At 65.7% G+C, this 22,286-nt stretch overlaps 4 protein-coding genes across 18 annotated transcripts; 2 read left to right on the top strand and 2 right to left on the bottom strand.

The window, feature by feature from the left end:
• The first annotated feature begins 1,575 nt into the window (after positions 1–1,575).
• Positions 1,576–10,663, top strand: LOC138688700 (collagen alpha-4(VI) chain-like). 5 transcript variants are annotated; one of them, XM_069800999.1, is made up of 32 exons: positions 1,576–1,731; positions 2,562–2,710; positions 2,847–3,163; positions 3,261–3,339; positions 3,463–3,611; positions 3,688–3,783; positions 4,267–4,320; positions 4,429–4,500; positions 4,588–4,614; positions 4,870–4,914; positions 5,028–5,081; positions 5,172–5,234; positions 5,311–5,376; positions 5,523–5,585; positions 5,689–5,721; positions 5,802–5,864; positions 5,944–6,006; positions 6,139–6,201; positions 6,278–6,340; positions 6,493–6,543; positions 6,662–6,697; positions 6,811–6,873; positions 6,947–7,009; positions 7,152–7,187; positions 7,360–7,396; positions 7,625–8,124; positions 8,213–8,312; positions 8,390–9,043; positions 9,188–9,284; positions 9,446–9,693; positions 9,820–9,861; positions 10,056–10,663. In XM_069800999.1, exons 2-32 carry the CDS (start codon positions 2,635–2,637, stop codon positions 10,292–10,294), a joined length of 3,612 nt encoding a protein of 1,203 aa, XP_069657100.1. In that variant the 5' UTR covers positions 1,576–1,731; positions 2,562–2,634; the 3' UTR covers positions 10,295–10,663. The 5 variants fall into 5 exon arrangements, with proteins under 5 accessions (XP_069657100.1, XP_069657097.1, XP_069657099.1 ...); XM_069800996.1 differs by having other exon boundaries at positions 4,588–4,914; XM_069800998.1 differs by having other exon boundaries at positions 1,579–1,731; positions 2,500–2,710; positions 4,588–4,914.
• Positions 10,664–11,879: 1,216 nt separating this feature from the next.
• Positions 11,880–13,449, bottom strand: LOC138688865 (surfactant protein C-like). Its single transcript, XM_069801360.1, has 6 exons — positions 13,374–13,449; positions 12,771–13,094; positions 12,585–12,695; positions 12,394–12,504; positions 12,126–12,230; positions 11,880–12,012 (listed from the first exon to the last, which is right to left on the bottom strand). Exons 1-5 carry the CDS (start codon positions 13,413–13,415, stop codon positions 12,135–12,137), a joined length of 684 nt encoding a protein of 227 aa, XP_069657461.1. The 5' UTR covers positions 13,416–13,449; the 3' UTR covers positions 11,880–12,012; positions 12,126–12,134.
• Positions 13,450–15,352: 1,903 nt separating this feature from the next.
• SFTPC (surfactant protein C) lies at positions 15,353–16,913 on the bottom strand. The gene is made up of 5 exons (XM_069800995.1): positions 16,540–16,913; positions 16,290–16,436; positions 16,009–16,149; positions 15,807–15,917; positions 15,353–15,691 (listed from the first exon to the last, which is right to left on the bottom strand). Exons 1-5 carry the CDS (start codon positions 16,771–16,773, stop codon positions 15,584–15,586), a joined length of 741 nt encoding a protein of 246 aa, XP_069657096.1. The 5' UTR covers positions 16,774–16,913; the 3' UTR covers positions 15,353–15,583.
• A 145-nt stretch (positions 16,914–17,058) lies between these two features.
• Positions 17,059–21,729, top strand: LGI3 (leucine rich repeat LGI family member 3). 11 transcript variants are annotated; one of them, XR_011327585.1, is made up of 10 exons: positions 17,236–17,713; positions 18,540–18,611; positions 18,706–18,777; positions 18,897–18,968; positions 19,079–19,150; positions 19,288–19,457; positions 19,532–19,696; positions 19,796–21,268; positions 21,312–21,353; positions 21,439–21,729. XR_011327585.1 is itself a non-coding variant. In XM_069800992.1 (9 exons), exons 2-9 carry the CDS (start codon positions 17,502–17,504, stop codon positions 20,611–20,613), a joined length of 1,653 nt encoding a protein of 550 aa, XP_069657093.1. In that variant the 5' UTR covers positions 17,059–17,138; positions 17,315–17,501; the 3' UTR covers positions 20,614–21,729. The 11 variants fall into 11 exon arrangements, 2 of the variants coding, with proteins under 2 accessions (XP_069657093.1, XP_069657092.1); XR_011327580.1 differs by having other exon boundaries at positions 21,396–21,729; XR_011327584.1 differs by adding an exon at positions 21,396–21,438 and having other exon boundaries at positions 19,796–21,353; positions 21,482–21,729.
• The last annotated feature ends 557 nt before the right edge of the window (positions 21,730–22,286 follow it).

Below are 22,286 nucleotides of genomic sequence, written 5' to 3'. Positions count from 1 at the left end.
GTGCGCGCCGAGGTCTGTGAGTGACACCTGCCGTCAAAGCTTTGCCACTTCAGCAAAGCCCGTCACGGCGAGGTCCCCACGGGCCACTCAGCTCCACCAGTGGGCCATGCCCGGGCACCCAGGGGCAGGTGGGGGCCACGCCGGGGAGGTGATGGACACGGGGCAGGATGAGCCCACGGTGCTCCCAGAGGTGCCGCCTCGCTCGCTGCCCTCTGCCAGCTCCCAGCCGCCCACCCTGGGGAGCTGGTGCAGGGGGTCAGGGTGGCTGCGTCCCCCCCAAGACAGGGGTGAGGGTACCCCCAGCCTGGGGAGGGAAATGGGGTCCAGCCACCCACTCGCCACTAGATAGAGCTCTGAGTTCAGCCTTGCTTTGCCCGTGCAGGGGGGGCCGTCCCCTTGCATGTCCCCTGTCCCCTTGCACTGTCCCTCCTGCACGTCCCAACCTGGGACGTGCTGCAGTGGGGACGAGGGGCTGAGCGGGGGCCCCTCCGGCTCCTGGCTCATCGTCCCATGCAGCGTAGCCTGCTCGTGCTGCTCCCAGACAAACAGAGTCCTATCGTCTTACTTACAATATTCTCATAACTCACATTAATGTTATTTTTTAAGTTTTCAAGTGTTCAGTGTTACTGCATACAATTACTGCCTCGGGGACACGCTGGATGCACACAGGCATCCAGGCTCCACTCCCTCCCCTGCCCACTAACCCCCCACCCCCAAATCCTCTTTCCCTTTGCTTTCAGGGACCTCCCGCATTCAGGGCCTGACTTGTTCCCGCCAGGCACAGCAGATCGTGGGGAAATCTCCTTCACGCCTTATCTCGGGACAAGGATATCTCTTATTTTCCTCCCCCAACAGCAGATCATCTCGGGATGTGTTTTTGCTCATTAGTCCGGCATTGCAAAACCTACATGCAGTAAACCTTTCCCCTTCAACGAATAAATAAACCCCTGAAAACTGGTCTCGCTCTGCTTCCCCACACCATCCCCAGCCCACACATTGCACGGTGCAGCCTGGGGATGGGAACGCGGGGAGCGACTGCCTAATTCATCTCCAACCTCTAGCTGGTCTCCCGAGAAAACAAACAGATCCCCCGTGAAAAACAAGCCGGGCTTTGAAATACTTTCCGTTTCCATCCCTCTGTTTTGCTTATGCTGGGAAGGATGTTTGAGGGCTGAGTCCCCGGATGATGTAAATCCATTATGTCAGGATCTGGCCGCTGGTTTCCACCCTGATATCGCCCCTTTCTCACGGAGCGCTCCGGGGACCCGGGGCTCTCGGTGGAGGTTTTTCCCCACATCCCTCCCTGGACCAGTCTGGGTTTCCCACGCTGGCGTTCACTCCCTGGGACCCAACTCCCTTGCAGACGTAGTTTTCCAAGCACCACAATCTCCCTTGACCCTCGATGGTCTGCCCCATAAGCTTCTTCTTGCACCTTCCCAGGAGGCGATGGGTGGTCGTGGGGTGCCGTGGTCCGTGCTCCACGGTGGGCAGCTGCCTGCTCTGGCAGGGCCAGCCCCATGGAGCCCGGGAGCCTCTTCCCTGGCTGCAAGGCAGCTCCCCCTGACGTGTCGGACATATGATGTTTTCTCGAGCCCTGGAATAAATAACCCCCCAAACGCACATCCTCCCACGCAGGCGGCCAGCTCCTGCAGCCCGCGGTCAGCTGCACCGTCCGGCACTGCCCGACTCTGCGTGCCGTGGATCCCCGGCACCGGCGAAGGCGCAGGAGAGGTAAGGGGGTTTCTCTGTTCCCAAGCAGTCACTGTGGGGTTGTGGCGATGCCGCAAGTTCGGCTCCTACCGCAGTCTTTGGTCTCTCGCTTTGCTCGTTCCCGAAGGTCTGGGCTCCGGCCGCCTTCTCCCCTCTTGCTCTGGCCACGCGGTCAGGCCGTGGGGTGGGTTGCGTCCCGCTCATCGGCAAAGCAGGCGGGTCACCCGGTGTGGCAGGACGGGCAGGCAGGGCTCCTGGTGCTGACCTCAGCGCATCTCTCCGTCCCTCCGCTCCCTGCCTGCGGAGCGACAGGGGGATGGCTGCCGCGCCAGCTCCCAAGGGCATCCCCAAAACCCTTGGGAAAGCTGCATCTCCACTGCGAGCTGCCCGAAGTGCAGCCCTGAAGGCTGAGCTGGGAGGGCAGCAGGCTGCGCGGGCGTCCTCACAGCGCTGGGGGCAAAACCCAAAACCCTGCCAGGAGCGGTTCAGCTCCGTCAAGGAGCTCGGGACCCCCGTGTCCTGCCCTGTGTTGCCCCCACGTCCTCCCCAGCTACCCCACAGCTCATCAGGAGTGAGCGCTTGCAGCCCCGGGGGTGCAAAACACCCCAGCAAAACACACCCAGCGCTGTCTGCAAGCAGCCAAGCAGGTGGGCAGGATGAGGCCAGAGCTGGCTCGGCTCGGACGGCCACAGTGGCCCCGGGGCTGGGCTGTGCTCCATGGATGACCTGTCAAGCAGTGATGGATGGAGAGCTGGAGACAGCTCTGGGCCCGCCGTCTCCCTAAGGCAGGTGCTCTGCTCTCGTCGCTGCCGGTTGCCGCTTGGCCGCAGCCCTGCCTTCACGCCTCGCAGCTGCCGGGCACGGGAGGAGCTGATTCCCCGCCGGTGACCGCGGTGTCCCACCGAGCCGTGCCACGCCGGGGAAATGGGGCTGTGCGGGGTCTGCTTCCCTGCGGCTCTTCTCGTCCTCGCAGCCGCAGGGGTCCGGAGCCGGCAGGCGGGTGAGTGAGGACATCCCTGTGTCCGGGGAGATGTCCCACCGTGGGGCGCACATGTCCCCGTGGGAGATGCCGCGCTCCAGCCCGCTCAGCCGGGATCCCACGTAGCCCGGTTGGGTCTCCGTGCTCTGCCCCGCAGGACCATGCACCCTCCACGTGCTGGTGGCCCTGGATGTCACCGACTACCAGCAATCCAACCTGCAGCCCTACCTGGAGCGGGTCCTGCGGGACCTGACCGCGCTGGACCACCTCACCTGCAGCCCGCTCAACCTGAGCCTCAGCCTGCAGAGCACGCAGCGGGAAGGGGAAACCCTTTTCCAGGAGCGGCTGCGGGAGCCCTGGATGGACGTGCTGCAACGCCTGGCACGGGCGCACGCTTTCCAGCGCTCCTACCTCAACCAGCTCGCCCTGCAGAGCTTCCTCGGCACCCTGGCACGGCAGGCGGCTGATGCCAAGGTATAGCACCGGCACAGGCGTGCCCATGGCTCCCCATGCGCTCCCACTCTTGGGGGCTGCTGTAGAGCACCGGACCCCCCCCCCACTCCTTGCCCAGGTGCTGCTGGTGTTCACGGATGGGCTGGACGATGATGCGGGGAAGATGAAGGAGGCGGCAACGTCGGCTTGGCTGCAAGGTGGGACGGCGACGGCTGCGTGGGGCTCGAATGGGTGAGCCCTGTGAGTGGGGAAAGCTGGCGGGGACCGGGGGGGGCCACCCTTGCGCAATGTGACACCCCACGACACCCCGTCCCCTCCAGACCAGGCTGACCTGCTGGTGACGGTGGCGGTGAACAACGTCACGGGGCTGGGGGACCTGCAGCAGATGGAATTTGGGAGATGGCTGGCGAGTGGGCAGCACCTCACCGTGGACATGCCGGAGGTCGGCGGGCACGTGGCGCAGGAGCTGGTGAGGATGGGTTGTGGTGGGGAGGGTGGTGGGGGTCCCGTGGGCTCTGAGCGGGGTTGCCACCCTCTCCCCACAGCTGGCCCTGGCAGAACGGACGTGCTGCCAGATGTGTCCCTGCACCTGCGTGGGGCTGCCCGGTCCACAAGGCCCTGGTGGCTCCCATGGGGAGAAGGTAAGGGGCCGGGGGAGCGGGGGGATGGGGGAGGGATGCCCAGTGCCGCAGACAGCACGGAGCAGGGCTTAGACCTTTCCCTTCCCCATCAGAGGGGATATTTCCCCAGGCCCCCCACCATGCCCGTAGGAGAGCAGTCCCACCATTCCCATCCCTCTCTGCTGGGACAGATGGGTGGGCTCTGGGCCGTGCCCACCTTGAAGCTGCTGCCACGGTGCCAAAGCACTGAGCGAAGCAGGGGGAAACTGAGGCCCAGGGGATGAGGGGGTCTCCCCACACTTCCCCAGGAGAATTGCACCCCTGTGCTGCATGCACAGCCCCGGATCCCTTTCCCAGGGCCAAGAGGAGCCCTGGGAGCTCGGCTCAGCTCAAGCCCTTCCTCCCCGAGCTGGGAAGGGAGCCCAGCCAAGCTGGCTCCCAGCCCAGGGTCCATCCTCGGGCCGGGGGGTCATGGCTGCCGCTTGCAGGGTCTCTCTGTTCTAGGGGATGACAGGCAGCAAGGGGCGTGCTGGAGACGAGGGCGAGCATGGACACAGCGTGAGTTGGCCGAGGGACCCCCAGGGGTAGGAGAGGGTGGCCCCGTGGGTAAGGGGACCCCCGTCACCGCATTGCCTCTGATGGCCCCCCACCTCCTCCCGAGTGCAGGGGGAGCAGGGACCCCGAGGTCTCCACGGCAGCCGAGGGATGCAGGGATGCCCAGGGCAGTATGGACCGAAGGTGAGGGGCTGTCCCAGCCCTGCGTGGCTCTGTCCTGCAGCGAGGGTGCCCACCGCTCCCCGGCTGCTCTTCTTTGTCTCTTTGCAGGGCTTCATGGGTCACCCCGGGGAGCAGGTACGTCCCTGCCTCGTGGTTTATCCTGTGGCTCCTGCGGGCACCGATGGTGGCCAAGGCCATGGACAGCTGGCAGCGGCAGGGAGACCTCGAGGACGGGCAGGGAAGAGAGGGATGCGGGGAGGGGAATGGGAGATGGTCATGATGGAGGGGTGGGATGGCCTGGGGTGCTGCAGGAAATGGGGCAAAGCCAGAACCTGGCTATTGCACCCCATGACATATAACCTGGCACCAGACCGTGTCACCTCCTTGCAGGGACCTCCTGGAGAAGCCGGCTATGACGGTGTGGACGGGGAGCAGGTGAGCTGTGCAGTGGCACATTGCACCAGCCAGCCGGTGCAACCACCCCTCCATCCCGGCACAGACACCCAAGTGGGATCAGGCACAGCCACAGCCTCCTCTCTACTCCCCAGGGTGAAGCAGGGACCCCTGGCCGCCCCGGACAGAAGGGGTCCCGGGGGAGGCAGGTACGGCACTGCACAGCTGAGCCTCAGCGAAGCACTGCCTCCTTCGCCCACCGCTTGGTTGCTAAATCCCTTCCTCCTGCCTTCACTTAGGGGCAGAAAGGTTCCCGGGGTGCCCGGGGGGAGAAGGGTCCCCCAGGCCCTTGTGGCGAGGTGGTAAGTAATGGGCTCACAGCCCCGCGGCTCCATGGGGTGCTGGGAGGCTCGCTCAGCACCCACCTCTGCTCCCCAGGGGCCACCTGGGAGGACAAGCCCCGAGCCTGGCACCCCAGGGTGGAGAGGAGATGGGGGTCCCCAGGTAAGGTCTGGCAGGGGCCAGGACCATGCTCAGGGATGCCGGGTGGCAGCAGTGGAGCAGGCAGTCGGCAGGACCCTTTTGGGGATGAGATGTGCAGATAGGACGGCCAGGAGCTCTGCTTCCCTCTCAACGCCCATGATTTCCAGGGACACCCTGGCCAGGAGGGTCCCCCGGGGCCACCGGGGCCCCCGGGTCCCCCTGCTCACCCGGTAGGTGCTGCGGGCAGGGGGGCACCGAGGTCCACGCCGGGTGCCCCGGTGCCACGTGCCCCTGTCATGGGGACACGGTGGCTGATGGCATTTTCCTCCACAGACCTCCTGCCAGAAAGGGCAGCAGGGAGTGCAGGTAGGGCTGGCAGAGCCCAGGGATGCGGGGGTCCGGGGACATCTCCCCACTGGAGCCTGAGCCATCCTGTCTCCCTGCAGGGCAAGAAGGGGAACCGTGGCAGCCCTGGCCCCGAGGGACAGAAGGGCTACGGAGGTGCCCAGGTAAGGCCAGGGCAGACCCCGCTGGCACCGGGACCCCCGGGTGGGCACCGCCGCTGCCCCCTCCATTCTCCCTTTGCAGGGGCTGCCAGGGCTGCGGGGGACGAACGGTGTCACCGGTCACCCAGGGCGCAGAGGACTTCAGGTGCCATCCCCCTCCCAGTGCTGGGGTCCTTGGTGGGTGCTGGTGGCCACCCCAAGCTGGTGGCCGTGCCAGTGGGTGCCCAACCCACAGGTGCTCCCCAGCATCCTCGATCCGCCTTTGCCTTTCACCTAGGGTCTGCCCGGAGCTGAGGGCTCCCAGGGAGCAGTCGGACCAGCTGGTCCCAAAGGGGACAAAGTGAGGGATACCACAGCACGGCATTTCACCGCGTCCCCTGTGCACCCCCAGCCTGCAGCCCTGCTTTCTCTTCCAGGGGCAGGCAGGAGACAAGGGCAAGAAGGGGAGCGTGGGACCGCGGGGACCCAAAGGCACCCTGGTAAGGCTGTGTCCCTCAGGGCCATGGCATCCTCCCCAGGGGCACTGCAGCAGTGGAAGGCATGGAAAAGCTGTGGCCAAAGAAGCTTTGGGAAGAGGGGTGTTTGTGTAGGTCCTACAATAATCTGCTTTGGGATTTTTCTCCCCTCCCAGGGTGAGAACGGGTGTGACCGGAGAGGTGCTCCAGGGAGGAAGGGTGACAAGGTACCGGCAGTGCGGAGCAGGGATGGAGGCGGGTGGGATGAGCGTGGGGCAGAGCTCCGTCCCTGCCCGTGGGGCTGCCGGGGGTCCCGAACCCCCTCATGTGTGATGCTTCCCCCAGGGTGCTCGGGGCCTGCCAGGATACCCCGGGGCTCAGGTGAGTGCGTGGGGGGCCAGAAGGGGACATGGGGACCTGACCAGGGCCGGCCAGTCCACGCTGTGGGCTGCTGGTAAGGACATGGTCAGCTTCCTCCGAGTGTCCCCCCCCAGGGTGATGGGGGTGAGAGAGGATCCCCAGGGGACAAGGGTGCACGAGGGCTGCCCGGGCGCAGGGTGAGTATGGTGCAGCCCCCTCCCCGTTGCCCCCCTGCCGTGCCCACCCGCTCAACTCCTTGGGGTTTTCCAGGGCAATCCTGGGAGCAGAGGAGAAGCAGGCGGCCGCGGCAGTGCGGGACCTCCGGGAGAGATGGTGACTCCCTGCAAATTCCCTTTTTCCTACCACATTTCTGCAACCATCCTGTGTTGTGCAAAGAGCAGGGAAGCCCCGGTGCTCGGGGATGTGTTCCCTGTTCATATTTCCTCTTTGTTTCTCTCCTCTCCCGCTGCTCCAGGGCCCAAAGGGCTCGCCAGGCACTCCCCCCTCCACGGTACGGGATGCTGACATAGGGCCGGCTGGGGATGGGGACCCGGCCTCGAGGGGTGTCCTCGGGGGACAGAGAGGAGCTCGGTGGCCGCCTGGCCCCAGCAAGCCTTGCTGGGTTTGCTGGGAAGAGCTGGGTGGGAGAGCCGGGACTGACGCCGCTTTGTGCATCCCTCCAGCCTTGCGAGCTCAAGGCTTTCATCCGCCGGAGCTGCGGTGAGAGCCTGGGATAGCGGCAGGGATGGCAAGGAGGGGATGGGGACCGGCTCGGTGGGGGGACCAGGGCAGAGGGGACAGAGGGACGGCTGGGTGATGGGGGCACAGCCAATGGATGTGTGCCTGGATGAAGGCAGCAGTGGACGGGTGGGCACGGGTCCCACAAGCACAAGGTGTCCCGGGGGGGGCTATTCCAGCAGCCCCTGAGATGCCACCATCCCCTTGCAGTCACCACCTCGCCGTCCTGCCCGCTTTTCCCCACCGAGCTGGTTCTGGTGCTGGAAACCTCATCCACCGTATCGCCAGCCCTCTTCTCCCGCATGAAGGAGCTGCTGGCCCTGCTGCTGCGGGACCTGCAGATCTCCCCCTTGGGCTGCCCAGCGGGGGCCAGGGTGGCCGTGCTGGCCTACGCGGCCACCCCTACCTACCTGCTGCGTGCCGGGGAGATGGGGAGCAGGACCGCGCTGCTGGACCGCCTCCGCCGCCTCTCGCCCACCCGTTCCTCCCGCCGCGGCCGCCTGGCCACCGCCATGCGTTTCGTGGGGCACCATGTGCTCAAAAGGGTCCGGCCGGCCACCCTGGGCAGGAAAGTTGTCCTCTTCGTCACCAGCGGCCGAAACCAGAACCTGGAGGGCATCGGGGACGTTGCTCTGCAGTACGAAGCCCTGGGCATCGTGCCGGCAGTGCTCACCTTCAGCCCGCTGCCCGAGGTGGTGCGGGCTTTCCAGGTGAGCCTTGGGGCTGGTGGCTGCTCCCCCCGGTCCCTTGTCGTCCCCCCAGCCCTCACCCCTCACCCCGGCTCTGCCTCACCCCCAGGTTAACAGCCTCTTCCGAGTGGTCCAGCTCTCGGCGGCGGAGCCGGCTGGCGATGCGGCGGTGCTGCGGGATGCAGTGCTGCCCTGCATCCTCTGCTTCGGTAGGCAGCCCCAGGGCTGCACCGGGGATGGGTGCTGGCCGGCTCTGGGGCTCAGCCTCCATCTCTTCCCATCGCAGATCTCTGCCACCCCGAGAGCTGCACCACAGCCGTGCCATCCCCTGACCTGCCGGACGTGGACTTGGCCTTGGTGGTGGACAACGCAGCCCCAGGGATGCTGGCGGAGAGGCTGGAGGCTGTTGGCGAGCTCTTCCACCATCTCCTGGGGCACCTGCAGCTCACGGGGCCGGATCTGGTGCAGCGTGGCACCCGCATCGCCCTGGTGCTGACGGGACCCTCCACTCCCGGGCAGGGTTTGGCCGAGGTCCCCTTTGGGCTGCCCAGCTCCGGGGAGCAGCTCCGGGAGCGTCTCCACCTCGCCTTGGTGCCCAGGCGGGCTGCAGCATCTGCCAGCGGCGCGGTGGCGTGGACCCTCCGGCATGTCTTCCCACAGAGCTCCGGCGACCGGCTCCGCATCCTCTTCGTGGTGGGGACGGGGGCCGCATTGTTGTGGGACGGGGAGGCACGGCAGGCGCTGGCCCCCTTTGCCCAGTGTGAGGATTTTGGCATCTTGGTGCTCTCCCTGGGGCGAGCCGGGACAGAGCAGCCGGAGGCGGCCATGCCGGAGGCACTGCCGGCATGGCGGTACCATTCCCTGCGCCTGGGCTCGGTTCACCCACCCGAGATGGGATACGCGGAGAGGACGGCGCTGGGCTTTCTCAGGAGGCTGCGGGGTGAGCGGGGTGGGGAGGTCTTGGGGGGCTGGAGCATCTCTGGGTCCCGTTCCCGGCTGCTCCGGGAGTAGGCGGCTTCAATCCCCCCCAAAACCTCCTTGCCTGCATCTCTGTCACGCCTCTGCTATCGCTTCTGCTCCACAGCGGAGAGCAGCCAGCGCCCCAGCACCCCGGGGTGCCCCCAGGAGGTGCCCCTCGCCAGCACCAGGACCGGCAAGCCCCCCCCAGGGACCCCTGCGCAGTGAGTGAGCGGCACCGGGACCATCCCCTGCTTGTGCATCCCTCGGTGCCCCGTGATACGAGTTGGGGGGCTGGGGGGGGTTTGCACCTCCTCTTCCTAGAGAGGGGATCCTCCATCCCCCAGCACATACTTGGGGGATTTGCTCTGATTTCCCTTCCCAGGACCCCCAGGGTCCCCACTGGGATGCCCACAGCACCCACCGGCCCCGGTAAGGGCCGGAGGGCTGCGGCCGTTCCCGGACCGTGCACCCTGGACAAGGACCCCGGCAGTGCCTGCACCCAATTCTCCGTGATGTGGTACCACCGGTGGGAGACGGGGTCCTGTGAGCGCTTCTGGTACGGGGGCTGCGGGGGCAACGCCAACCGCTTCGGCAGCGAGCAGGACTGCATCCGCGCCTGCGTGGACCAGGGTAGGCGAGGGTGGGCAGGGGACCGGGGTGGGGGGGGCGACCATGGGGGTGCCCCCAGCCGGAGCAGGGGGCACGGTTGAGTTTTCGGTGCCGCCGCTCGGCTGATGCCGTGACCGTCCCGGGCAGGTCTTGACGAAGCCGGCGTGGGCAAGAGCAACATGACGCAGGGTGAGGAGCGTGCGAGGCGGGGGGGTTAAAGGGGGTGTCCTTGTGGTGGGTGACTCGTGAGCGGAAAGCAGGCAGGGAAGCAGGCAGGGCTGCCGGCTCATGCACCGGCTGGCTCGTGGGGTGCATTTCCCGGCACGCAACCGCGCTGCGTGCTCTGGCCCTGCCGTAAGGGTGCTGTGCCGCTCGCCTTGCAGCTGCCTGCCTGGAGGCGAGGGACCCGGGACCCTGCCACTCCTTCTCGCCCAAGTGGTTCTTCGAGGGTCACCAACCCGGCCGCTGCTCGCTCTTCTGGTACGGGGGCTGCGGCGGCAGCCGCAATCGCTTCGAGAGCCGGCAGCAGTGCGAAGCTGCCTGCCTGTCCCCGGGCAGGGTGAACCCCCCGGCCCCCCACCCCATCAACGCCTCTGCCTGCACCTCTGCGCCTGGCTACTAGGGCTGACACCCCCCTTATCGGGGTTTGGGGTGCCTCCGGTGTCCGTCCCCCCCCCCCTCCGGGATGCAGCACCCGGAGGCGCAGCACTCGTCCTCTGCAAACCTCGCCTGCCCCTGCCTGCGCAGGCTCGAGAAACGAGGACACTTGAATTATTGCACAAGGACCTCGAGGTCCTGCCAAGTTTCTGACAGCTCATCTTCAGCTGCTCCATCACTGGGGGGGCGGGGGGGAGGCTGAGCCGGTGGCGGGGGTGCTGAGCCCTTGCAAAACTCCGCACACCCTTTGCCATCTGCTGCTCCGGGTGAATGCTGGTGCCCAGGGCTGGCCCGTCAGCCCGGGAGCCTTTCAAATAAAAACCACACCACGGTTTGTGCTCGCTGGTGCAGCTGAGCTGGGGGTGGGCAAGGGTTTTGGGGAGCGGGGGGGGTGCCCCAGAGCCACAGGAGGCCCTGGACGGGAGCCCCGCATCCCGGCCAGCCGCAGCTGCGCTCTCCCTGCGGGGAGAAGCTTCCCTGGCTGCCAAGAGTGGGGAGCGGGGGCCAGATCCAGGCGTGGGGGTGGTGGGGTGCTCGTGGCCCCCACCCCGGGATGGCCGCAGTGCCGGTGGGAGGCAGCTGCGCTGCTGGCGGGCTCCCGTCCCCGGGGGGGGCTGCGGCTGCGCTGCTCCACGCTCCCCCCACTCTGCACTGAATGCTTGGTCCTGGGGCCAGCATCCCGGTCCTAATAATGCCTGATCCTAATAACACCAGCATCCCAATCCTAATAACGCCTGATCCTAATAACACCAGCATCCTGGTCCTAATAACGCCTGATCCTAATAACACCAGCATCCCAATCCTAATAACGCCTGATCCTAATAACACCAGCATCCCGGTCCTAATAATGCCTGATCCTAATAACACCAGCATCCCAATCCTAATAACGCCTGATCCTAATAACACCAGCATCCCGGTCCTAATAATCCCAGTCCTCAGGCAGTCTGGTGGCCGTGGCCGCCTTCGACATGGGCTGTTGCCAGGAATAGCTCTGAGTCCTGATTCTTCCCCTTATCCTTTATTCAGTTCTGCAGAGCGGGAGAGGACAGATACATTTTTCAGGACAGCCTTGCCTCTGGCAGGGCTGGCAGGAGGAGCAGGCAGCTCAGGTCAGTCCCGTGCCTCGGTGCCAAGCGATGCTCGGGGGGTGCCCCCCCGTGAGTCCCCAGGCTGTGGCCACATCAGAAATTCACCTAAATTCTGCTCAGAGCCCCTAAATGCATTTTTAAGGCAAAGGAAGCCGGGAGCTGCCGGTAGCCGGGCGAGCAGGGAGCAAAGAACTGGAATGGAGAATTTTGTTTCTTTAAATGTCATGTTTTTTTAAGCTCATTTTTGCACTTGGGTTTGGCGAAGCTGGGAAGACTTAAGTGACAAACCAGCTGTCCCCCGGCACAGCGCGGCGCTCGCCCAAGCAGCCACCCACCCACCGCCTCCGCCCCCCCCCCAGCACCGCAGTTGCAGCAGGGATGCGGTGCTGCACGGCGAAGCGGAGCCCCCCGCGTCCCTTCAACGCCAACCCCCTGACCCCACAACCTCCTGCTCAGCCCCGTGGCATCGCGTGGGCCCCGGCACCTCCCAAAATTGGGGTGGGTGAGGGGTTGCCGGCGGGGGCAGCTGCAGAGGTGTCGGCGATGCTCCTGGAGGGACAGAGGGGCTGCGGCAACGCCGTGTCCGTTGGGGATGCTGCAAGGCAAACCTGGCACTGTGAGGGTGCAGCTGGGTGGGTGGGGGTCCCCCAGCCCTCCCTGCCAGCCCCCCTGCCCACTCCTGCGGGCAGCGGGACCCTTTGCACTCACCTGGCAAGGCTAAGCCCAGTAGACAGGGACGATGCTGCAGAGGATGCTGGCTGTGGTACCCAGGAGGAAGCGATCAGCCAGGGGCATGGCGAGCCTTTTCTCAGCCTGGCAAGGGGAGAGAAGAAAAAATGAGGCAGGAGCAGCGTGATGCTGCACCCCAATTCTTCATCGGGGGGGTTGCATGAGGCACGGTGCCCGGGGCATTGCCATGTGCCCCCCATGCCCCATCCTGCCCCAGCCGGTGCTGAGCGGGGTGGCCGGCGCTCACCTGCCGGCGCTGGAAGGTCTCAGCGACGGTGTCCAGCCCCAGGATGTTGTCCTTGTCCACGCGGGTGACATAGCAGGCATGGTCGAGCCGGGATCTGTAGGTCACCAGCAGCTGTTTGCAAACAGACCCACATCAGCTCGGTCCCATCACCCTTTCCCCGTCCCCCCGGCCGCACAGGGCTCCCCGCTTACATTCTTGTAATCATAAATGACCATGGCCCAGTTTCCATCTCCACCATCCAGGTAGAAAGTGGCTGCATCCTCTTCCCAGGCCGGTTCTCTCCACAGCCCCATCCGCAGGACCTGGAGGGGGGGGAATGAGGGGAGCTCACCTCCTGCGCCAGCTCCTTCCTGGGGGTGATGGGGGTCCCTACTTACGGCGTCGGCGTGCTGCTGGTCCACGTGCAGCCACATCAGCAGGGCACCAGCGATGATGACCACCAGCAGGACCACCACCACCACCACGATGAGGAGGCACTTGAGGTGGTGGCAGCTGAGGAGCTTGCGGGGCAGGTAGCAGAGCAGGCGAGGTACGAAGCAGAGGGACCGCTTGATGCAGGCGCAGCCAGGGCAGCCGGGACATTTGGGGCATTTGCAGCACCGGGGCATGCAGCATCGGGCACATTTGGAGCAGCATACGGCGCAGGGCCAGCAGCAGCAGCCCGGCTTGCAGCATCCCTGGGAGCAACACTTCTCCGGGTCCTATAGGCATGGGAAAGGCGGAAAGCTGGGATGAGGGGGAAGGAGATGAGAGCTGGGGGATGCGGGTGGGCTGGGGATGGGTTTGCCGCAGGGAGCAGCTCCCATCCCGCTGCCTCTGGGCTCTGGGGATGCAGCATCCCGCAGGCTCTTCCTCCATCCAACGTGCACCGGTGCCTCGCTGGGATAAACCGGGCAAAGCCCTGTGCCGAACATCTCTGCTGGGCGCAGGGATGCTCCCAGCATGACCGTGCCACCCTGCTGCTGGTTGCAGAGACTCACCAGTGGCTCTTCAACCACCACTTGCTTCATGCTGCTCTCCATGGCTGCTGCCTCCTCCTCCTCCTCCTCCTCTTCTTCTTCCTCCTCCTCCTCCTCCCAGCCCAGGCTGCCCCGCAGCAGCCGGCGCAGAGGGTTTTATACCAGGGCACAGGCGTGGGGAACGGAGTGGCCCCCCATGAACGGGCTCATGGCCCTGGTGTGCAATCGGGCTTTGGCATGCCACCCACTTCACTTGTGTTTGCTGACCGCCTTCCCTGGGGCTGGGTTCCCCTGGGAACCCGCTGATCAAGAGGCTCTGAGGGCACTTGTCCCCGAGCACGAGGGGTCTCTCTGCTGCCCTTGGAGCGAGGTGTTGGGGCCAAAACAAACCCTCCTGCGTGGGTTAGAGCTGCTCTCCAGGGTGGAGCATCCGGCGATGGCCGCAGTCAAGGGGAGACCCAGCTCGGTGCCCATGACCCTTCGCCAGCTCGGGCACCTGGAGCTGCTTGAGGTGGGCAAAGTGCAAACGGGACATCAAAGCTTTCCCACAAATCGCAAGTGGGGTCACCACAGAGTGGGGACATGTTCCCGGACCGTGGCCAGGCTGGGTGCTCCGTAACCTCGGTCCCGAGGATGCTCGGGCAGCACGGGAGCTCGTGTCGCCGGTGCTGGGGCTTTCGGGGCTGCCCGCAGTGTGGATTTGCTTTGGGTGAGGGGGTCCCAGCTCTGGTGTGTCACCCTGGGTGGTGCAATTGGCAGGGCAGGGTGACACCGCTGTGCCTTGGTCTTGCCTGCACATGAGTCTCCTGTGGTTGGGCTCAGGCTGGGACCCCTCTGGCCACCCCTGGGCCCCCTCCTCAGTCCCTCGGGAACCCAGATGCTTGCAGCCAGGTTGTGGGGGCGAGGGGGTGCACCGCGTGTTGCAAGCTGCCTCCTGTCCCAGGGTGTCGAGGAGCACGGGAGACCCTCAAGTGGCTCCTGGCTGTTTGCTCTCCAACACCGTGCGCAGGAGAGGCTGTGGGAGCCCTTATCACGCACGCTTCTTGGCCTTGCTCTTTTCTGGGGTGACACAGGGTCAGGGCCAGACCGGGGATTTCAGGGAGCAGAGCTGCCAGACCTGCTTCGACATGTGGCAATGGACAGTTTCCCTCCTGTTCCCAGCAAAGCGTCAGCCCCCAGGACCTGCGACCCTCCTCACAGCCCATGGCGGTGGCTGCAGGGACGATCCGGAGTTAGTGCCTGCTGGGAGGCTAAATCACGCTGCCCAGCACTGCCATGAACCTTGGGGGGGCTGGCTTGGGTCCTCCCAGGGTCTCTTTTCTCCCTCCCAGCCCTGTTAAGCCCCTGTTGGCCGGTGCAGCACTTGTAGCTGCCCCCCCAAGGATGCTCCTGGCTGCTTTGGGGCAGAGGAGCTGGAGCTGCTGGGGACGAGGGATGGGGCAGAGCCGGAGCAAGCGGATCAGTGTGTCTGTGGATGCCCTGCTGAGCCCAGGACTTGGCTTTCACCGGGGATGTGGCACAGTCCCTCTGTCTCTGTCTGCACAAGGAGGGGACAGGGACAGGGACCTTTCATGGAGGGGTGGCCCAGACCCCGCAGGGGTGCTGGGGCTGGCTGGGTGTGCTGCCTGTGCCCACGGGCTGGAGGTGCAGAGGTCACCCCTGCCATCTCACCTTCCCTCTGTGCAAACTGGGAGGGCACAAGCGGGGACACTGGCCACGCAGCCTGGGAGCATGGTGTGCAACATGGGGGGGTCCCGCTGCCCCAGGGAGGGGGTGTCTGAGCCCTCCCGTGCTCCCGCCTGGGGTTGGACTGAGCACGCCGACACGAAGGATGCATCTACCCGTGTTGGATCCCACCGGGAGACATCCCCGGGGCACTGTGCCACCTCTCCCCGGCACCCCGGGAAGGGCTGTTTGGCCGGGATGGGGAGAACGACGAGAGCCGCACGCGGAGGCGAGGGCACCGGTTTTACTTTGCAGACAGAAGCGTGAATCCCCAGGCAAATCCCACTTGTTTATTGCAAGTGCTGTGGGAGAGCCACGGTGCCGAGGGGCTGTGGATGGAGCAACCCGACGGTGGGGCGGCTGCCCCGGGGGCCACACGCAGGATGGGGCCGGGGAGGAGGAGAGATGCCTGGGCATCCCATCTGGAAGGCAAGACGGAGAATGTGGGGACAGTGACATCCCCATCTCGCTGTCCTGTGCCCCTGGGGAGCCAACCCCAGCCAGTGCTACACCCAGTATACAGGGACGGTGCTGCAGAGGATGTTAATGGTGGTGCCCAGGATGGAGCGGTCGGCCAGGGGCATGGCGTTGTCCCCAGCCTCCTTCATCTCAGCCTGCAGGTGAGAGAACATGGGTGGGCTGCCACTTTGGGCTGCCAGCAGCCTCCCCGCCAGCAGACGCTTGCCGCAAGCCCAGCAGCCTCATTGGAACGGGATGGCCACCGCTCACCTGCCGGCGCTGGAAGGTCTCGGTGACGGCATCCAGCCCTGGGATGTTGTCCTCGTCCAGGCGGGTGATGTAGCAGGCGCGGTGACGCCAGGACCTGTAGCTGACCAGCAGCTATTTGCAGAGAGACCCGAATCAGCTCAGCTCCGTCCCTGCTGCCACCACCCGCCCCCGGCGTGCCCTGTCCCCGGGGCTGCCCGCACACCTTGCTGTAGTCGTACACCACCATGGCGGAGGCGTTGAGCCCGTCCCGTACGGCGAATGTCCCGGTCCTTTCCTTCTTGCTCATGGAGAGGTGCTGGGGGGTCCCTTCGCCATCCAGGCCATGGATGGTCATTCGCAAGACCTGCCAGGTGGAGGCGGGGGGGGTCAGGGAGCTTTGCGGGGTTGAAAGCCCATCCCTGCAAAGCGCCGGCAACCGGTGACATTCCCAAACCCGTCACCGGAGCCGGCGGCACCGTGGCTTCCTCCCCGGTGCTGCCTCACCGTTTCGGCGTGCGTCTCGGTAATGTGCAGCCCCAGGAGGAGGAAGGCGACGATGACCACCACGAGGATGACCACCACCACCACCACGATCAGGAGGCACTTGAGCTGATGGGGGATGCAGGGCAGGCGGGGGGAGGCCGTGTACCTCTGGGGACACAGGGGAGCACCCGGCTGAGCTGCTGGCGTGGGGCCGGGGAAGGTGCTCAGCCCCACGCCGGCCCCCCCGGGCTGGGTGATGGGTGCTCCTTACCGGAGGTGCCTCCTCCATCAGTGCCTCTTTGGAGCTGTCGTCCATCTCGCTCTCCTTCACCGTGTGGCTCCTGTCCCTTTGCCAGCCGGACCTGGGGGGATTTATAGGGTCCTGGGTGGATGGGAGGAGGCTGGAGCCACCCCAGCTGCCAAGGTGCCACTTGTGTTCTGTTTGCTGAGCCTGGAGAAGAGCTGGGGAGGGGGTATGAAACCTCCGAGGGCCCCTTCCCGGCATTTAGCCGGCAGCACGGGGGGGGGCCAAGGCAAACAGCGGGCAGGCAGAGCATGCCTGACATCCACGCCCAGCCCTGGGCTCTGGCTGAGGACCCAGCACCCTTAGTATGCATCCCCTGGGGGTGCTGCACCCCTGGTTTCTGCAACCCCATGCACAGGCAGCTGCGGCCCCCCCCTCCCAGCATGGGGAAGGAACTGGCTGGGCTCATTGTTGGCTGGGAACACCGTGCCTGGGACGGGACGGACGGGTGCCCAGTGCCTCCTGCCACCCGGCAGCACTTGCTGCCAGGCCAGGCAGGGAGCTGGCGCGGGCAGCACTGCAGCACGAAACAACGGGGTGGGAGCGCATCACCCCTGCAAATCCCTGTGGGTACCCTCCCATCCCATATCTCGTTGCACCCTGAGAGCACCCAGTGCCCCCCCCCCTTCCCTGGCGTGCACCCCCGTGTTTGCACGCCTGCACGCTGGTGAGGACATGCGTCCACGGGGATGCTCGTGCCGTCACTCAGCTGCATCCCTCCCTCCCTCCCTCCTTCCCGCAGCACAGGAGCATGGTGCGCTGCAGAGCAGCGAGTCGGGTACCGGCAGCCTCCACCGCCACCATCGCTTCCCCTCCACACTGAAATCTCTGGGGAAGGAGAAGAAGAAAAGGCTTCGCCACAGCTCCCGGGCACAGCAGGAGGAGAGGAACCAGCCCTGGGGGAGAGAGAAGGGCTAGGCCAGGGCGTGATGGAGATGCGGCGCGGGAGGAGGATGCTGAGGGGCCAGCTCTCTGCTCTCCTCCTCCTCCTCGCCTTGGCCTGGCTCTGGCTGCCGGCGGGGGGTCGGCGGCCACCCCGGCCACCCCCTTGCCCCCCGAGCTGCTCCTGCACCCGGGACACAGCTTTCTGTGTGGACTCCAAGGCTGTGCCCAGGAACTTGCCCCCCGAGGTCATCTCGCTGTGAGTACCCAGGCAGCAGGGTGGGGACGGGGACAGGGATGGGGACGGGGAGCAGCTCCGGGGACAGGGATGGGGATGGGGAGCAGCTCAGGGGTACAGGGATGGGGACGGGGAGCAGCTCAGGGGTACAGGGCTGGCAGGGGCTTCTGGTTGCCCTGGGGTGGCAGGGACAGCCTCTTTCTTTGTGCTGCATCGGGGGCAAACACGTGGCGGTGTGGGGTACAGGCGGTGTGGGGTCTCTCGGGGGAAAGAGCGGGGTGGGGACACCCCGGGGATCGGTCCCCGTGTCCTGCGGCAGCAGCAGGTCTCCTTGCCCAGGCAGCCATCCATCAGTGACGGATGGAGCAGGGCTGCAGCCCGTCCCCGCCGCGCTCCCCGTCTGCTGTGACCTTGGGGACCAGAGCCCCAAGGGGACACGGCTGACGGGTCCTGATGCATGGTCCCTGGGGGACACCGGAGCCTTGGACAGGAATGCAAGTGTGCGTGGCGAATGCGTGTGTGTGTGCGTGGAGCTGTATGTCTGTGTGTGCATACGTACTCGGGCCGGGGGGTACCGCAGGGCGTGGGCACGAGTGGGGTGGGTGCCAGCCCCTGCTGTGGGTCCCAGCACCCCGTCCCCTCCGTGTCACCCCCAGCAGGCAGGATTGTTGCTGGGACCGCTCTCCCATGGGCTGCTCCCTGCCCAGCATCCCGGGGCTGCCGGGGGGGGCTGCACTGGCACGCACCGTGTGACAGCAGGGATGGTGCTGAGGGGTACGGGGGTGGCAGAGCCCCCCAGCTGCTGTCCCCTCTCCCGCATAGCACTGAAGCTTTGTCTCACTGGCAGGACGATGGTGAACGCGGCCTTCACGGAGATCCGAGAGGCAGCCTTCGCCCACATCCCCTCGCTGCAGTTCCTGTACGTCTCCCGCGCCGGCGGACGGGCATCCCGGTGCCCCCCGTGCCCATCCTGCCCGACCCCGGTGCTGACGCCTCCTCCCTCTCTTTTGCAGCCTGCTGAACTCCAACAAGCTCACGTTGATCGGGGACAATGCCTTCGCCGGCCTCTCGCATCTCCAGTACCTGTACGTGGGACGGGGAGGGGGACACGGGGACGACCCTGGGGAGGGCACGGGGAGGGTGGGGGTATCGGCAGGGACCGATCCCCTTGGGGCAGCCGTGCCACCATCTCCTCCCGCCCCAGGTTCATTGAGAACAACGACATCCAGGCACTCTCGAAGGCCACTTTCCGTGGACTCAAGTCCCTGACCCACCTGTGAGTACCAGGGAGGGGGTCCCACATTCCCCGGGGACACGGGGGATGGCTCTTGCCCCTTCCCTGTGGCCAGGGCTGTGTCACCTCCACAACCCCTCTTGTCCTCCCAGGTCCTTGGCCAACAACAACCTGCAGACGCTGCCCCGGGACCTCTTCAAGCCACTGGACATCTTGAGCGACCTGTAAGGCTGCTGTGGCACTGGGGACCCCTGGGACACCGGGCTGGGGAGAGGGTGACATCCTGGTGCTTGGGGTTCGGGCAGGGCGCTCTGCTCGTTCCGAGCCGGGTGCTGGGGTGACTGGGTGCCATCCTCGGCAGGGACCTCCGGGGCAATACGCTGGCCTGCGACTGCAAGATCAAGTGGCTGGTGGAGTGGCTGGAGAGCACCAACACCACGGTCCCCGCCGTCTTCTGCAGCAGCCCCGCGCAGTTCGAAGGTCAGCGGATCCGGGACCTGGCGCTCGGTGACTTCCAGTGCATCACCACGGGTAAGGGACCGCGGCCGCCCGTCATCCCACTCCCAAATGCCCAGACCCTCACTGGCGACTTTCCCTGCCCCCAGACTTTGTGGTGCACCAGGTCCTGCCCTTCCAGTCGGTGTCGGCTGAGCCCTTCACCTACGCCAGCGACCTGTACATCGCCCTGGCACAGCCCGGTGCCAGCAGCTGTGCCATCCTCAAGTGGGACTACGTGGAGCGCAAGCTGCGTGACTTCGACCGCATCCCCGGTAAGGCATCCGGGTGGGGGTCCCCTCCCGGGTTGTGACCCCCGTTTGGGGTGATTTGGGAAGGGCAAGGCCCCGGCGTGACGTGGTCCTGCCTGGCAGCTCACTCCGCGGTGCACTGCAAGCCCATCGTGGCGCAGAACCAGCTGTACGTGGTGGTGGCCCAGCTCTTCGGTGGCTCCTACATCTACCGCTGGGACACCGCCGTGGACAAGTTCATCAAGATCCAGGACATCGACAGCCAGAAGACCCGCAAGCCCAACGACATCGAGGCCTTCCAGATCGACGGCGACTGGTACTTCGTCATCGCCGACAGCTCCAAGGCGGGCTCCACCAGCCTCTACCGCCTCAACCAGAACGGCTTCTACTCCCACCAAGCCCTCCACGCCTGGCACCGTGACACCGACGTGGAATACGTGGAGAACGACGGCAAACCCCGGCTGATCATCTCCAGCAGCTCCCAAGCCCCCGTCATCTACCAGTGGAGCCGGGCGCAGAAGCAATTCATGCCCCAAGGGGAGGTGGGGGAGATGCTGGACGTGCAGATGGTGAAGTACTTCAGGGTGAAGCGGGACCAATTCCTCTGCCTCAGCCGCTACATTGGCGACTCCAAGGTGGTGCGATGGGAAGGGCAGCGCTTCGTTGAGCTCCAGACGCTGCCGTCCCGCGGCTCCATGGTGATGCAGCCCTTCTCGGTGGAGCAACGGCAGTACCTGGCCCTGGGCAGTGACTTTTCCTTCACCCACGTCTACCTGTGGGAAGAGGAGAAGCAGAAATTCGTCAAGTTTCAGGAGCTGTCGGTGCAGGCGCCGCGGGCTTTCCGCTACGTGCCGGCTGCCGACGTGCAGCTTCTCCTGGCTCCCAGCTTCAAGGCCAACACGCTGGTCTACCGGCACGTGGTGGTGGACCTCAGCCTCTAGCAGGGAGGCAGAGCCCGGGCTGCCCGACGCGGCTCTCTCCTCCCCGGAGAGCTGCCTGCTCCTGCCCGAGGACACGCATGCGCCCGCCAGCCCCTTCCTCCTGCCTGCAGCCATCTCTGCCCCGTGGTCACAGCCCCCTGCCAGCCCCCTTCCCGGTCCCCCATGTTCATCTACTCCTCGAATTGCCCCCGGGGCAGTGCCCAGCCCCGTGGCCCCCGCTGCCAGGGGAAGCCACGGGCCTTGGTTTCCCCCTGGTACTCCTGGTTTCCCCATGGGCAGCACCCACAGCTGCCCTTCCAGCAGCCCAAGGGATGCGGGCAGGAGGGAGGGACACCCCTTGCCCTGCAAGCCGATGCCCTCGGGTGCCTGCTTTGCGATGCTGGCTGGGCTGGGAGGGATGTGGGGGGGTATGGGTGCCTCTGCCCGCTCAGGCAGTGGGCTGGAGGCTTGCGGCAGGGGCGTCTGGGGGTATGGGAACGGGGCGGCCGGCAGGGATGTGCACAGGCAGGGCCAGGTTGCCAGGGCTAGGTGGGATGCTCCTAGGACACTGGGGTGCTCCCAGGCTGATGGGATGATCCAAAGTGGATGGGGTGTCTGAGGTGGGTGGGATGCTCGAGCGGGATGGGATGCTCCGAGGCCAGCGGGATGCTCCAAGGTGGATGCGGGTGGGATGCTCGAGGCCAGCAGGATGCTCTGAGGCGGATGCGGATGGGATGCTCGAGGCCAGCGGGATGCTCGAGGTGGATGCAGATGGATGCTCGAGGCCAGCAGGATGCTCTGAGGCGGATGCGGATGGGATGCTCAAGGCCAGCGGGATGCTCCGAGGTGGATGCGGATGGGATGCTTGAGGCCAACGGGATGCTCCGAGGTGGATGCGGATGGGGTGCTTGAGGCCAACGGGATGCTCCAGGATGGCTGGATGCTGCCGAGGTCGTGCCACCACCCGCAGAAGCAAGGCTGGCCTGTTCCCGTCCCCCTCCGTGCATGTCCACCAGTTCCCTCTGCCCACAGCCCCCTCCAGCCCCGCTGCCGGGCAGGACCCAGCGTGCCAGCCATACCCGAGGTGTACGTGCCCGCCAAAACGCTCCCCACAATAAACACACTGTGACTCCCGGCCCTGCTTGTGTCTGCCTGCAGCTGCTGTCCGTCCAGCTGTGGCTGGTGTCCCCTGCCCGGGGGTCCTGCTCCAGCCAGCATCCCGCAGCACCCCTTTCCTTGCACAAGCCCCAGTGAGCTCAGGAAGGGAGAACCCCTTATTTTAGGGTCTTCCAGGCCCCACACATGGCTTGCCTGGTCTTTTTTGCTGCAGATGCCTCGGCTCGTGGTGAGGCAGGGAGGGAAGCAAGAGGTGTTTCCCCAGGGAGGGGAGTCCCAGCTGGAGCCTGCTGTGCCCTGAGCTGCACCAGCATCCACGCAGCCGCCCGGCTGGTTTTCCAGGGGAGCATTTCCCTGTCCCCCAGGTATATAAATACATATGTGAAAAACCACCAATTAAGCTCACAAATAAAGATCCTCTCAAAGGTAACAGGCACCCCAGGGCACAGCCGGCTTTTGGGAGCCGGGTTTGACCTTGGTGTCTGCAGGGCCTGAAGCTGGTCCCTTCCCCGGTGCAGCCCCCGCAGCCGGATCCAGACGTGCCCTGGGTGCAAGGCAGGGCAGAGCGCCCAGCCTTG

The sequence above is a fragment of the Haliaeetus albicilla genome, chromosome 13, assembly GCF_947461875.1.
Source record: "Haliaeetus albicilla chromosome 13, bHalAlb1.1, whole genome shotgun sequence".
Taxonomy (NCBI): Eukaryota; Metazoa; Chordata; class Aves; order Accipitriformes; family Accipitridae; genus Haliaeetus; species Haliaeetus albicilla.
Note: the sequence above shows the minus strand (reverse complement) of the source record. Positions and strands in the feature narration are given on the sequence as shown.